This window comes from Rousettus aegyptiacus, unplaced genomic scaffold, assembly GCF_014176215.1.
Source record: "Rousettus aegyptiacus isolate mRouAeg1 unplaced genomic scaffold, mRouAeg1.p scaffold_m13_p_14, whole genome shotgun sequence".
NCBI lineage: Eukaryota > Metazoa > Chordata > Mammalia > Chiroptera > Pteropodidae > Rousettus > Rousettus aegyptiacus.
The window spans coordinates 61,655,692-61,669,872 of record NW_023416289.1 but is presented as its reverse complement, the minus strand read 5'-3'; the positions used below and the strand labels follow the sequence as shown (position 1 = coordinate 61,669,872).

At 48.1% G+C, this 14,181-nt stretch overlaps 1 protein-coding gene and 1 pseudogene across 4 annotated transcripts in view; one reads left to right on the top strand and one right to left on the bottom strand.

Annotated features, from left to right (window-relative positions):
* The window catches only part of HERC2 (HECT and RLD domain containing E3 ubiquitin protein ligase 2), a 107,681-nt gene that overhangs the window by 23,161 nt on the left and 70,339 nt on the right, over positions 1-14,181 (top strand). For all 4 annotated transcript variants that reach the window (XM_036232076.1, XM_036232077.1, XM_036232078.1 and 1 more), the window contains 8 exons: positions 458-651; positions 2,803-3,003; positions 4,636-4,864; positions 4,953-5,077; positions 7,514-7,692; positions 9,887-10,071; positions 11,218-11,373; positions 12,062-12,247. In XM_036232076.1, coding sequence (XP_036087969.1) covers positions 458-651; positions 2,803-3,003; positions 4,636-4,864; positions 4,953-5,077; positions 7,514-7,692; positions 9,887-10,071; positions 11,218-11,373; positions 12,062-12,247 — 1,455 coding nt within the window. The remainder of the gene's footprint in view (positions 1-457; positions 652-2,802; positions 3,004-4,635; positions 4,865-4,952; positions 5,078-7,513; positions 7,693-9,886; positions 10,072-11,217; positions 11,374-12,061; positions 12,248-14,181) is intronic.
* Positions 13,096-13,213, bottom strand: LOC118611838 (annotated as a pseudogene).

Genomic DNA, 14,181 nt, shown 5'->3' with positions numbered 1-14,181 from the left:
GAACAGCTGGACGTCCCCATGTAAAAACACGAATAATCGATAATGGGGGGGGGAGCCTGCGTGTGTTGAGGTAGGGAGTGTGTGGGAAACCTGTGCCTTCTCAGATTTGCTGTGAACCTGACACTGCTCTAAAAACATTAAGAATACTTCACATGGTTATACCTTGGGATGGGAGAATGTGATCTAATAGTTAATTAAAAATACACTTGTCTCTTTCTGAAGACGAAAATCTAAGGAAAAAATAGCAGGCTCTTTTCGAACCCTAGCATTATTTTATTTGCAGGCCATAGGTCTTAATAACCTGTACCTTGTGAAGCATAACAGGGGTTTAACTAACAGCAGGTGAATCGTCCTTCAGAAGTTGACAATGAATGCCTTCCGACCTGACCGGCCCAGTATAAATGTCTGTATCACAACAGATGTCACCGTCCGTGTCTGCGTTGCTCTTTCCTCCTAGGGAAGAAGGTGATTGACGTGGCTGCAGGCTCCACCCACTGCCTGGCTCTGACCGAGGACAGCGAGGTCCACAGCTGGGGCAGCAACGACCAGTGCCAGCACTTTGACACCTTGCACGCGACTAAGCCGGAGCCTGCTGCGCTGCCCGGGCTGGACACCAAGCACATAATTGGGATCGCCTGCGGACCGGCCCAGGTACTGCGTATGGAGCTTGGTTCCGCGTCGGGCCGTTCATCACTCGTGTGTCGACGTGCCGTGGGCTCGTGCGGGTTGTCCTGTGTTCTTCAGTGGTTGTGCTAAACCGTCCACTCCTTGGGATGGAGATGGTTTCACTGCTTCTTTTCCAATACATGTGCCTAATTTCTTCTTCTCGCCTCACTGCACTGGCCAGGACTTCCAGTGTGATGTGCGGGAGTGGCGAGGGGCACGGTCTTGCCTGGTTCCGGAGGGCAGGGGAAGCATCAGCCTGTCACCGTTAACTGTGACGTTAGCCGTTTGGTTTTTGGTAGATACCTCATTATCACATTACCTCCTTTACCTCCTAGTTTTTCAAGAGTTTTCTCTTTATCCTGCATAGATGTCGAATTTTGTCAAATACTTTTTCTTAAATGATCTAGTCATGGGTTTTCCTTTCTATGTAGTCCGTTTATGTGGTGGAACATATTGATCAATTTTCAAATACTGACCAAACCTTGCATTCCTGAGACAAAGCCACTTGGTCATGGTTTATTATTATTTTTACATATTGCTGGATTTCATTTGCTAATACATTGTTGAGGATTTCTTGAATACTATTTATAGTTGCATGTTTTTTTAAATTCCTTGTCAGTCTGGTCTTGTAATTGGTATATTTGGGTCATTTTCATTTACTGCGATTATTGATGTGTATAAATTTAGGTCATCTGTTTTATTTGGCTTTTGCCTGTTTTATTTCTCGGTTTTGCATTTCCTGTTTTTCAGGGGAAATATATGAACATATTTTTAGTATCCCATTTAAGTATTTATTTTGAATTCAACTATTTATAGTTTTTTTTAGTGGTTACTACAGGAATTACCATATGCATACTTTTTGCAGTCTGTGTTTTATCAGTATTTTAACACTTTAATTGGACCGTAAAAACCTATTGTTTTATTTCCAAGTGCTTAGAAATGTTTCCAGTAATTTATACCTAATTTATTGATATTTATTTCTATTTCTGTGTTGGTTTCCAGCTTAATTTTATTACGTTCAGAGAACATACTCTGTATGACTGTTAGTTCTTTTAAATAGTTATGAATTATTTTGTGACTTAGAATACGTTTTATCACAGTAAATGTTCCTCGTGTTCTTGAAAATAATGTATATTCAGCCGTTATTGCATGAAGCGTTCTGTAAGTATCAGTTGGATCTACTTTATTGCCAGTTTCGTTCATTTCTTTTAAGTCCTTCCTGACTTTCTGTCTGCTTATCCTGTCTGTTCTTAGGAGGGTGGTTTTGATATATTTAACTATTTGTGGACTTAATTTATCTCTCCTTTCATTTCTATCAGTTTTTACTTTCATGAGTTTTGTAGATTTGTTGCTAGGCGCACATATGTTCAGCATTGTTTTGCGTTCTTGGTGTCTTGACCCTTTTATCATTATATAAAGTCTCTCTGTGGCCCTGTTAATTTCCTTCCTCTGAAGTCTGTTTTGTCAAATATTAACATAGTGCTTTCTATCCCTTAGCCATTTTTTATCTTTATATTTAAGGTAGATTTCTTGTAGGTGCCATATAATTAGGTTTTATCTTTCATACATCATGAGAATCTCTTTTTGTTTGTTTAGACTTTAAATTTGATTATTTATAACTTTAATTTGTATCTACCGTTTTTTTATTCGTTCTCTTCTGTTTCCTTTGCCTTTTCCTGACTTTTTTTGGGTTGCTCGAATAACCTGTAGTATTTCATTTCAGCATGTTGTCTGTCTGCGCCGTTTTCAGTGGTCCCCCTAGAGGTTACAGCATGCACCCCTCACCTTCAGCGTCTACTCAGAGTTACTTTCATAAGTCTTCAAGTGGATTGTGGCCCTCCATGCCATTTGTTACTGTGCATTAGTAATTTTGAGAGTGAAAAGATGTTTTAAAAACATTTTACCTTTTTATTTGTGGCAAAACGAGATGGGGCGGTGGAATGAGAGAGAAGGTTGGAAGACGCCCGTGGGCTGGACGGGCGTGAAAGCACGCGTGCATTCGACCGTAGAGGAACGAATACGCGCTGATGTGAGGCGTTTTCGTCACCGATGCCGGCGAATCGCATCGTAGCGGTGGGACAGGCCAAGAGCTGAACGTGTGGATTCAATTTTGGTCCTCGTGTTTTTCTTCCGTAGAGTTTTGCTTGGTCATCTTGTTCTGAGTGGTCCATCGGCCTCCGTGTCCCTTTTGTGGTGGACGTCTGCTCAATGACTTTTGAGCAGCTGGACCTCCTGCTTCGGCAAGTGAGCGAGGGGATGGACGGCACGGCCGACTGGCCCCCACCGCAAGAGAAAGAGTGCATGGCCGTGGCCACGCTGGACCTCCTGCGGCTGCAGGTGCCGACGAGCTCCTCTCTTCTGCTAAGTGTCTTGAGTGTCACTGTGTTTATGACGTCAGAGGGCGGGGGTTTTGGCCTGTTAAATGAGCTGCCGATGAAAGTTTTCCAGTATTTTAAAGTCATATTATGATGGAGTGTCACGTATATGAGGCTTAAAAAAACAGTCTGGTTATTTTATGTCTGTCCCAGAAGTCAGTCTCTGCATCGGTATGAGTGTGAGTGGATCGTGCTGCTGCTGCTGCGGTGGGCTCGTGGGCGGTCATGCGGGAGTCAGCGTAGGACGAGCTGCGAGGCTGTAGGTGGCGGAGGGACCCGCTGGCTGGCCAGTCCCTTCCTTAGGCTGTGAGGGCTCGACTCGGCGGCGCTCCCTCCAATGTCGCCGCCTCTGAGTCTAAAGGTCGAAGTCAGAAACGCTCCAAAAATGTTTCTTTTCCTTTTCCTTTCTTTTTATTGTTTTGAAGTTAGCTGAAATCTGGTCATTATGTTGCTCTTTGCACTAAAAACCTACGACAATGTTAAGAGAACAGTTTTCCTCATCCAAGTAATTTTCAGTTCATGATACATGGTTTCCGGGTGACCCGTCACATGCCGGCCTTCGCCTTCCCTTCTGCCTTGACTTCTGGAAGGGGATAAGTGAGTGTAATGTTTAGTCACACCAACCAAACGAGCAGAAGCTCAGACAGTGCCCTCTTGCTCAGAAGCCCCTGTCGGAGCCCGTTCGTCAGGACCGCAGCGGCGCGGCGCGTGTGCGGCCGCGTTTCAGCGCTCTGAGCATGCTCCGCTGTCCTGCCGCCTCGCTCGGGGTTGAGGAGGAGTCTGGCAGCCTTTCAGATTTTTCTGTCGTTTTGTAATTTTAAGACATTTTGCTTGAGCGAGGATTTATATTTGCATGTAGGTAACTTGACATTGTGATTCTCATTCTGTCTGAGGTTACATATCTTTTGTTAAGTTTTGGAAAATCTTCACTATTTACCATTAAAATTGCTTTCTTCATTTTACCAACCCTTCCCCTTGGAGAAGTCCTATTAAACATATGTTGAACCTGCTCATTTTATCTTCCCAAGGATCACAGCTTCTTTGACATTTTTAAATGTTTTTGTCTTTTTAATGGTCACTTTTTAATCTTTAATCATTCTGCCTTCTGGGTGGTTTACTCAGCTCCGAGTGCAGATCCTTCCATGTTTTGAATTGTCCGTTTACTTACAGAACCTCTTGGCTCCTGCCGTGTGTGTGCGTGTGTGCGTGCGTGTGTGCGTGTGAGTGAGCTGTGGTGTACACCCTGAGGAGTTTCCTTGTGTAATCCACTGACAGGTTTTAGGTTATGTTCCCCTCATTGTTTCTCCGAGTTTGGTACCTACGATGGGGTGGGTGGAGGGTGCCGTTTGCATGAGGGCTTTTCCTGTAAGTGTTTATAGCTGGGTTTGAAAAACTCCTCGTGTAAAAGACCTCACTATGGGTTCTCAACTGCTATGGGTAAAAGTGATTTATGTAGTGCAGACAAATACACATACCAGAAGTTTTTCCTTTATTATTTGAATAAACTCAATTCGTGGTATTGTTTAATGCTTGATAAGATTTGAATTCCACTCATTCGAGGGCTCCTGAGTGAAAATTGTTTTTGTCCTTTCAGTTGCATGCTGCCATTAGTCACCAGGTTGACCCAGAGTTCCTTGGTTTAGGTCTGGGCAGCGTCCTCCTCAGCAGCCTGAAGCAGACCGTGGTGGCCCTGGCCAGCAGCGCGGGCGTGCTGGGCACTGTGCAGGCGGCCGCCCAGGCTGTGCTGCAGAGCGGGTGGTCCGTGCTGCTGCCCACTGCCGAGGAGCGGGCACGCGCACTGTCTGCGCTCCTGCCCTGCGCAGGTGCGTGGGCCGGGCCGGGGCTGGCAGGGCGAGGGCATCAGGCCGGGTGGCGCTCCTTCGCTTTGGCAGGAACACAGCTCTTTTTCAGTTTCAGGCAGTGACGTGAATGTGAGCCCAGGCCGTCGCTTCATGATTGACCTTCTGGTGGGCAGCTTGATGGCCGACGGGGGCTTGGAGTCGGCCCTGAATGCAGCCATCACCGCCGAAATCCAGGTATGGCTGAGAGGTGCACGCTGCTGATCCTGAAAAGCCCGCACTCATGAGTGCAAGGAAAGAGCATCCTTTTGTCAGAGTTACTGAAGTACTGAAACACAGAACTTAGTAACATCCCAATGTTTTCTTTTCTTTTTAATTTCCGTAAAAGTCGATTTGGGCCAAACTGATGACATATGCCAGGAGCAAGATCTGAGATGCCCCCAAATGTTTTCTGTAACTGAAAGTCTTTTATTTTACTATTTTAAAAAAGTTTATGGCGGCATTACATGTGATAAAATGCACCCACTTAGCGTCCGTTTCCATGAGTTGACAGTTCCTCTGATCATGTTATACATCATTTCCATCACCCCAGAAAGCGCCTCTGTGCCCCCTGCACTCGGAGCGAGGACACGCCCCTCTGCCCTCGGGTTAAATCGAGTGGCAGTTCTGACCGCCACACAGAAGGAGTCGTATGTCCTTTCGGGCTGCTTCCTTTCGCCCCGGTGCTTCCAGACTCATCTGTCGCGTGTGCCGTCACTTTGTTCACACTGCCGAGGAGTTTCACTGTGATGACGGCCCTGTCTGCCCGTGCGCCTCTGTACAGACGTGGGGTGTTTTTGACACTGTAAAGCTGCTTCGATCATGTTGTATACAAGTTGTTTGTGAACAGGTTTTTTCTCTTTAGTAAATACTTTGAATTAGAATTTGCTGGGTCCCAGGGTGAGTGTGTGTTGACAGTTTCCTACAGTGACCGTGCTATGTACATCTGACCCTGCCTGTGTGGGAGTCTCGCCTTCTTGACCTTACTGGACAGGGGGCAGGCAGTCATTTTAACTTTAGCTCTTCTGGGGAGGGTGGGGTGAGGATTTAATTTATGTTCGCATGTGCTTATTGGCCATTCAGAGCTGCTTTTAGTTGCTTGCATTGTGATAGTTTTTGACTTAAAAACTCATACTGATAACATTACGTGAAGTAAGAGTATTAAAAGATGTTTTCGAAAACATATTTAAATACTTCAAGTTGAGAAAATTAGAAGGAATCACACATGTAATGACGTTGTGGCAACAGCCATTCTCCGTGCACCTGCCGCCGTGCAGGCGCTGCGCTGGGCCCTGCGCTTTGGTGTTCTCTTGTGCACGTCAGCCATGTTGGGAGGAGAAAGTTGCTTTTAAAAGCTACTTTTTAGCCGTGGACTTAAGCACCACAGACATTTAGTGATTTGTTCAGGTGACAGGTGTGCCGGCCTCAAGCCTCTTCGTTTTTTCCTGTGCCCCACGGCTCCCTGTGTGACAGCTGTCCTGATGGAAGCCGTGGCAGTGAGCAGGCAGAGGCGATCCACATGTGGCCCAGACAGGAGCTGCGGCATGGCCTAAGTAGTACTTTCAGAACCTGTTAATTTAGTTCACAGGTGCTGCTTCTGTGCTTCCTGCTGGCGAGGGAGACAGACCTTGAAGGAGGAGGGGGCTGCAGAGATCCACAGACCGTCGTCTCTGTGATAGTAATTGAGGCAGCCAAAAGAATAGCCCAAAGGCCATTTATTTTGAAATAAAAATGTTTTGAAGTGACAGGCAGAAACGAAAAATACCTCATCATTTAGGAGTAACCATTGGTAATACTTTTGCTGTAACAGTGTTGATTATGGTACCAGAATTGGTCTCAATGATATGTCAGTTTGTTAATTTTCCACCCATCATCTGCGTTGAATATTCTGCTGCTGGGTTCTTTGGCTTCGTTGCTGTGGGAAGTATGTCATATGGAAAGGGCATCACTTCTTTTTTTTTTTTTTTTTTTTTAAAAAACACTTCCTAGTGTTGACCATTTAGGTTTTAGATTTTGGTATTAGAGATAAGTTTTAATTTTGGTAGATTACAAGTCACAGTATAAGTGACTATTAGGGACGAGTCCTAGAAATGAAACTTCCGGGTGAAAAGCATGCCCATTCTTATCCTTTCCGTGCCGCCTGCTTGCCCTTAAGAGGTCCAGTGGCCGTCTAGGTCCATCCCTACCGCTGAGTCGTGGCTTCGTCCCCAGACCCCTCAGGACTGGGGAGGACTGTGTGTGTTTAGATGGTTCTGGCTTTCACCTTTAGAAAATCAAGCCCAGTAATAAAAACTTTACTTTATCACAGTAAATCTGGTTACGGGGGTGGTGCTGACCACGTTGGCCATTTGTGGGATCTGCCAGCAGTAGTGAGGGTCTTAGGGACTTGACAGAAGGGGCTGGAGACCGTGACCCGTGGCCACCTGGACGTTGGATTTGTAGGACGAACATTCTGTTTAGAAACTGAGCAGTGGAGCGATGGGACTTCCAGCTGGGGGGAGTGGTCCAGCGTCACTGGGTGTGTGCGTTGGCGCCCAAGACGGGGACAGCTGGGCTATGGGACCAGGGCTCGGCCAGGTTCCTTCACCCTGCTGCTAAGATAGCCGGTGACCAGTTGTGTGGTACAATTCACAGGATATCGAAGCCAGAAAAGAAGCACAGAAGGAAAAAGAAATCGATGAGCAGGAAGTGGACACCTCGGCGCTTCACCGGAGCAGGACCCCGCTGGACAAAGACCTCATCAACACCGGCCTCTGTGAGTCCGCGGGGAAGCAGTGTCTGCCTCTGGTCCAGCTCGTCCAGCAGCTTCTCAGGTACACGTGGGGTTATTGGTTTTCATGTTAAGATAGTGAAGTTGGCATTAGGGTCTCAAGAATGTGTTTGGCTGTTGAGGACGTACTTGGAAAGTTGCCCAGGACAGTTTCAGGGCGGAGCGGTGCAGATGAGAGGGGAGCTCGCCGTGGGGTCTGGAGCAGAGCCGGGGACTCTGCAGTTCTTCACACAGGGGGACCCGGGCTGTGCACACACATGGGAGAGGCCGCGTCCTCACTACCGAGCAGGTGGATGCGAGTCAGAGCCACTGGTTGCCTTTTAAAAATGAACCGTATCATCGCCTCCTTCTGCGTATCACAGATGGATGCGTTACTTTGTGAGACAACTTTGATTTAAGAGTGGAAGTAAAAAGAGTGCCGAGTGTTCTTATTGAAGGCTTGATCAGGAAGCGGTGATGAGTCAGAGTCAGAATGTGAACAGAGGCCGACTTGGCAAGGGCCGAAGGGACAGACACTGTTTTCTGAGAAATGTCAGCTGCTTTTCAGTGCCATTCAGAAAGAGTGAAGGAGGTGACTTCTGAAAGCTCGTTACTGCCCGCTGTGAGCGGAAGTGCCATGCAAAGGTGGCTCGGCTCCTGGTTCGTGTGACCGTCGGCACGCAGAGCCAGCGGAGCCCTGGCCGGTGGCTTGGGCAGCAGGTCCAGGGAGCAGCAGCCCCTGCGTGTCCAGAGCGGTGGCGGCTGGCACACTGTGTGGGGACAGCCCGCTGCACGCACTGAAACGCCAGAAGTTACTGGGCACGCTGAACTTTTAAAAGAGACGTTTTAGAGCAAGCTCCTTACAGTAAATGCTAATTTCAGAAAATCTTTTTTCATTGTTGTTTTTGTTTTGTTTTGTTTTTCTAGTTGAATGATGTTTCCTCTGATCAGCATTTCACACATTTGGCCTTCCACGCAGCAAACTGAAGGAAAGGGAGTTAACTCTGCAGTGCGGGTGGCGGGGGTGGGGCGGCCTGGCGTGTGTCCCTAGGGACTCCTGGTGCTGATGCCGGTGGGAAGTGGGCAGTTGTGACTCGGCCAGCGGGCAACAGGAAGCACCACGGAGCGGGGCCGCGTCACCGTTAGTGGTTCAGAACGCAGTGAGAGAATGGATGTCGCGTGCTTGTGGTGGGGAGATTGCGTGCTCTGCGGCTGTTCTGCAGCACGAGCACGTGTCTGGAGAAGGGCTTTCTGAGCTCCTTGTGGGCAGGCCGTGCGGGGGCCCGGGGTCTGGCAGGCAGCGAGTACTGGTGCCAGGTGACTATTCTCCCGCCATCCTGCGCGCTCACCGTTTGTGCCCTTGGGGAGGACAGATCTGTCTGTCCGGTTTGACTCTCCCCCACTTCCCACGCCCTCCTGTTCTCAGTTCTGGGGGTCAGGCCTTGTTTGCCTGGCCCTGGGTGGCAGGGTCTTGTCTGGTGTCCCGTTCCTCTTGCCTGCCCTCACACTGACATTGTTCACCGCAGACCCAGACAGACGGGCATCCCTCCCTGGGCTCAGCATCGCAGCCTGGCGCTCCGTCGCCTGCAGTGACCCTGCCCCTCCCGTCCCTGCGCCTTCTGCTCGTGGAGCCAGAACACTTCCGCTCTTCACTTGCACCTTCCGGGACCCACGTGTCCCCTCCTTCCTCCCTCCGAGTGATGGTTCTGGACCCAAGTCAGACCCCACCGCTGGCATCGGAGTCCCGTCCCTTGCTGTCGGGTCCTTCGAGGACGTGTCACCGTGACCTGGTGCATTTGCACCTGGTCGGTCTTCCTTCCTGTCCTCGCTGAGCCCCGGAGCCCTGCGTGGCCCACGCGGGTGCTTACCCGAGCAGGTCGGAAGGCAGACTGCGGAGGCAGGTGCAGGAGTGCGAGCGGTGCTTGTCTTAGGAATGGTGTCACTTGTGTATATGAAATACGACTTTAGACAAAAATTGACATCGCAGCTGCATTTCTGCCTGGAGGTTTGTACAGGCCGTTTCTGTCACTCTGGGCCATTGAACCCAGCTTTCGGGAGCGCGTGTGTCTAGCAGACAGCGCCAGTCCATCTTCAGTGTCTTCTCTGCTCTGAGGCCGTGCCGTTGTACACCTGCCACATGTTTGGGGAATGTCAGCTTCTGTGTTTCTGATTTGGCTCATGTCGTGGTTTTTTTAACCACCTTTAATTTGTAGTTAGCCACACCCGTTTGATTTTGCAATCCTCTTCACCCCGTGTAGAAACATCGCTTCCCAGACGGTGGCCAGGTTGAAGGATGTTGCCCGTCGGATTTCGTCGTGTCTGGACTTGGAGCAGCAGAGCCGTGACAAGTCCGCCTCCCTGGATCTGTTGTTGCGTTTCCAGCGCTTACTTATCAGTAAACTTTATCCGGGAGAAAGTATTGGGCAGACCTCAGATACGTCTAGTAAGTTGCTAAAATGTTCAAGTGCCTTGTGCGTATTTCCGGCTTTTCTGTGTAGGTTTTGGACAAGCCCGTTGTGCGTGCCCAGATGGGCAGTCCTCGTGCTGTTTCAGTGCACTCATTTGGGGACTTTATTTTGCATCCACTTTTACTTGGATGAATGTTTCTGTATTAGACTCTTCGATATATTTTTTTTACCTCATCGTCTTAACATTTAAATTTTTCAGACACCAGGAATGGCATCCTTTATGTTCAGGTCAGTCTCACAGAAGATTTATTAGACTTCTTCCACATGTTACCTGTGGACTGTCGGAGAGCGACATAGCGTGGGAATGTCATGCCACAGGCTTTGTCCGCCACACTGGGAAGCCAGCCGGGTGTAGGGGGAGTGAGTCATCGTTGGGGCAATGCTGGGTCTCAGTTATAGCTCTGCCTGTTAGCTGCCGGACGTGGGACCGGGTCCTGGGGGCTGTAGATGACATCGTTCTCCCACAGACCTGGGCTGTTACCCGAGGGTGCCCATGAAGGTTAAGGTAGGGTGACGTGTAGTTTCAGCACTGCACATGATGTCCACAAACGTGGAAGTCAGTGGCTGGCTCTCTGTTGAGGATGGAAGGGTTTGCTGCTTCACTAGTCTTTTTCTAGCTGGTACATGCTGACGTAACTGTTTACTTCCTGAAAAGAGTTAGGCATTTGGACATGATGGGAAATTGCAGGTTGAAATAAAGTGTGAAAGCAGTAACCGTCTCAAAGACATGAAGTCGCAAGGAAGAGCCACATAGGAAGAAAAGGTGAAGATTTTCTGAGAACGAGGGATGCCTAAGTTTGTTCACTGGGAATAATTTATTAGGCTTAAGCCCTGACTTCGAAAATATTTGTGTATCGAATATAAGACTTTAGAACTCTGTAAGTTACGTCTTTAGTGTTTTTGCACCCAGAGTTTCTGGGTACTATAAAGTACAGTGTATAAAATCGACAGAACCAAATTTACGGTTTCAAATTATGTGATGTAAAAAGAGCCAGGGACGAGGGCGTAGTTCCTCTTTGAGGGAATTATTGTAGGGATGGTAGTGAGGAGTGGAGCAACTCAATGTATTTGCAAAGTCGATTTTAATTGGGGTGATAGAACCTTCTCCATCTTTCCGTAAGGTCCCGAGCTCATGGGCGTGGGCTCCTTGCTGAAGAAGTACACGGCCCTCTTGTGCACACACATCGGAGACATCCTGCCCGTGGCTGCCAGCATCGCTTCCGCCAGCTGGCGCCATTTCGCAGAGGTGGCCTGCATCGTGGAAGGGGACTTCACCGGTACCTTTCTCGTTTCCTCCCCGCCGACACGTACTCACTTTCAGGGGTTGATGAGAGTTACATTTACCGTCTCCTTGGAAACCTGCTTGCCTTTCCTTCATACGTTTTCTAGTCCTGTTGCTGTTTCTTCTTTGTTTTTTAGTTACTGACTCTGTTAAAGAACTTGTCACAGGAGTCGGGGTGTCACTGTAAATATGATCAGTGATTTAGGATCATGCCACGGTTACTAACATTCAATAATGAGGTCCATGGTAATCAGCTAGTTTTTTTTTTTTCCCAGCAATATAAAAATTAGTTGTCCTTTTCTGGACCTTAGTAAATTTCAGTGTTGCTTAATGTTTTTTCAAGTGAATTCTTTGACATGGAATCATTATTATTGAGTGCTTTTTCCTGATAGTAAGCTTAGTTGTCAACACGTAATTTTCTATGTAAGACTCTAGTTAACACTTCTGTGTTAAAACAGTGTTTCTGAAAAGTATTGTTGTAAATCAAAGGATTCTGTTTGATACTTATATCTGTCTCTTTCAAAATGGAAGATAATAATCCTGTAGGAATATGCTAAAGCATTCCTTATTTTGTGATTTATCAGAGTTTAAACTTAGAACAAGCTTATAAAATGGTTTAATAGGAGAATAAATGCTTTCATTTAAATCTTAATGCTTTATAATTTTTTCCTTCTTACATGTAGGTGTTCTCCTTCCAGAACTAGTAGTTTCTATAGTGCTGCTGCTCAGCAAAAACGCGGGTCTGATGCAGGAGGCCGGAGCTGTCCCTCTGCTGGGTGGCCTGTTACCACATCTGGATCGGTTCAACCACCTAGCGCCAGGAAAGGAACGGGATGACCATGAGGAGTTAGCCTGGCCTGGCATCATGGGTACGGCACGTTACCTCAGATGGCTTGCTGAGGAAAGTTTGTTATAGTCTGACCTGTTCTTGCTGTGCCATTTGAAAGAACCCTTGACCAAGGAAGACCCTTGCCCACCCTCGTTCCTTATGGCAGTGTGAGTGGAAAGTGACGATAACCCAGAGCGGAGATTTTTCTCTTAGTAATGGTTGTTCTTTTAGAAAGTTCTGGGAAACCCTCTCTTGGGTGTCTGCAGAAGGTGCTGTTGAGGTGGTTAGACCGAGCCCCGCTCCGGGGGCAGACGGCGAGCCCAGGGTGACTTTCTGGGCTCACCAGCGTTGCCTGACGTGACCAGGTGTGCAGCTTCTGCGTGACAGAGTTCTTCGCTGTTGGACGTCTCGTACTTACCAGACGGGGTGACGGTTGTCTTCTCGAAGTTTTAAGCTTCGACAGTTTCGAATCTAAGTCTAAGTCACCGTACTCTGTATGGTTCTGACTTCCTGGAGTCGTTGACATAATCGAAGTTGTGGTTCAGCTTTCATTTCGTGGAGAAACTTGAGGAAGGTGAGCTGTTTCTCCACCTTAGGACATAGGAGCTTAAAACAAGGAGTAGCAGTCCTGAGGAAAACAAGCCTAGGGTCTTGAGCATAGTTTCTTATTTTTTTAATAGAGCTAATATTTTTAGCACCATCTGTCTATTTTTATGAACTTCAGTGTTTTTTTTTTTTTGTCTCTGCTAAACATGATTGAGGGCATTTAATTGGATCAGCAGTTCCAACCGACTCTTTTTTTTTTTCTTAGGTGAGGCAACCTTTAGTTGACCTCACAGATTGCAAGGACCTTGTCATCTTACAATCTCTTATTTTTTAGGTTTTTTACGCCTATAGCACCTGGTCTTCCTGGTGGTCTCCCATCCAAGTACTAACCAGGCCTGACCCTGCTTAGCTTCTGAGATCTGACGGGGTCGGGCATGTTCGGGGTGCCATGGCTGTAGACTCAAACTGACTTATTTTAAAACCCGTTTTTGTTATGAAAAGGTGACATGCATGTGAAAGTACAGAAAGCCGCTCATTTGTCACCAAGAAAACTGCCTGACATTGTGCAGATCAGGAAAGGGGCGCTGGCAGCACCCTCCGCACTCCCTCTCGGCCCCTGAGGGCCCCCTCCCATCTCGGGGGGGGGGGTGGTGTCAGATAGGCGCGCGCCCTGGGAGCGGGCCTGAGGAAACGTGGTTCCCGCGGCTGCGCCGGTTGCGTCCCTACAGAGCATGACTGTTCATCGTTCGGCCTCCGTTCCCAGAGGTCACACATCGTTCGTTCCACAGGCATTTTGTCCAGAGAGTCGCTCAGCACCTTGGCGTGAGAGAGCTGTCCTTGGTCACTCCTTCAGAGTAGCTGTTAGAGGGGTTGCTGTGTGCTCCTGGTCTCCTTTCCCTGACACCTAACTCCGGGCCCCTCCTCCCTTTCTTTGATCATACTGTTTATTTTTCAAAGAACCAGGGAATTTGTTCTGGAGCATTTCACATTTTTCGAACTTCGCCGATTGCGTTTTCTTCATCTAGTCTCATGTCTCCTCTCACATTTCCTCTGGATTGTGGTTATAGGGGTCAGCAGCCTGTCTTGTCAGCTTGGAGGCCCGGGATTCTGGGTGCCCCTCCCCCAGTTCTGTTGGGGTGGTCCAGGGCGTTCGTATGTAGTCTGCCCTCTGAGATTCCCCCAGCACCCTGTCCCTGGGCTGTTCGGTTGCCGTGAGGTACAGTTTGCACAGGAAAGACGTCACCGCCCCCCTTTAACTGTTCTTCGTGACATCGAGTTGGTGCCCTCGCAGTTCCAAAGGTGGCCAGTGAGGTCTCTGAGTATCGTCGTTAACTCACAGTTTTATTGATTCGCTGTTGATTGACTTGTTCGCATCTAGTGTTTCTTTTTCCCTAGTGCAAACCTCTGCAGCCTAGCTGCCCCCGCAGA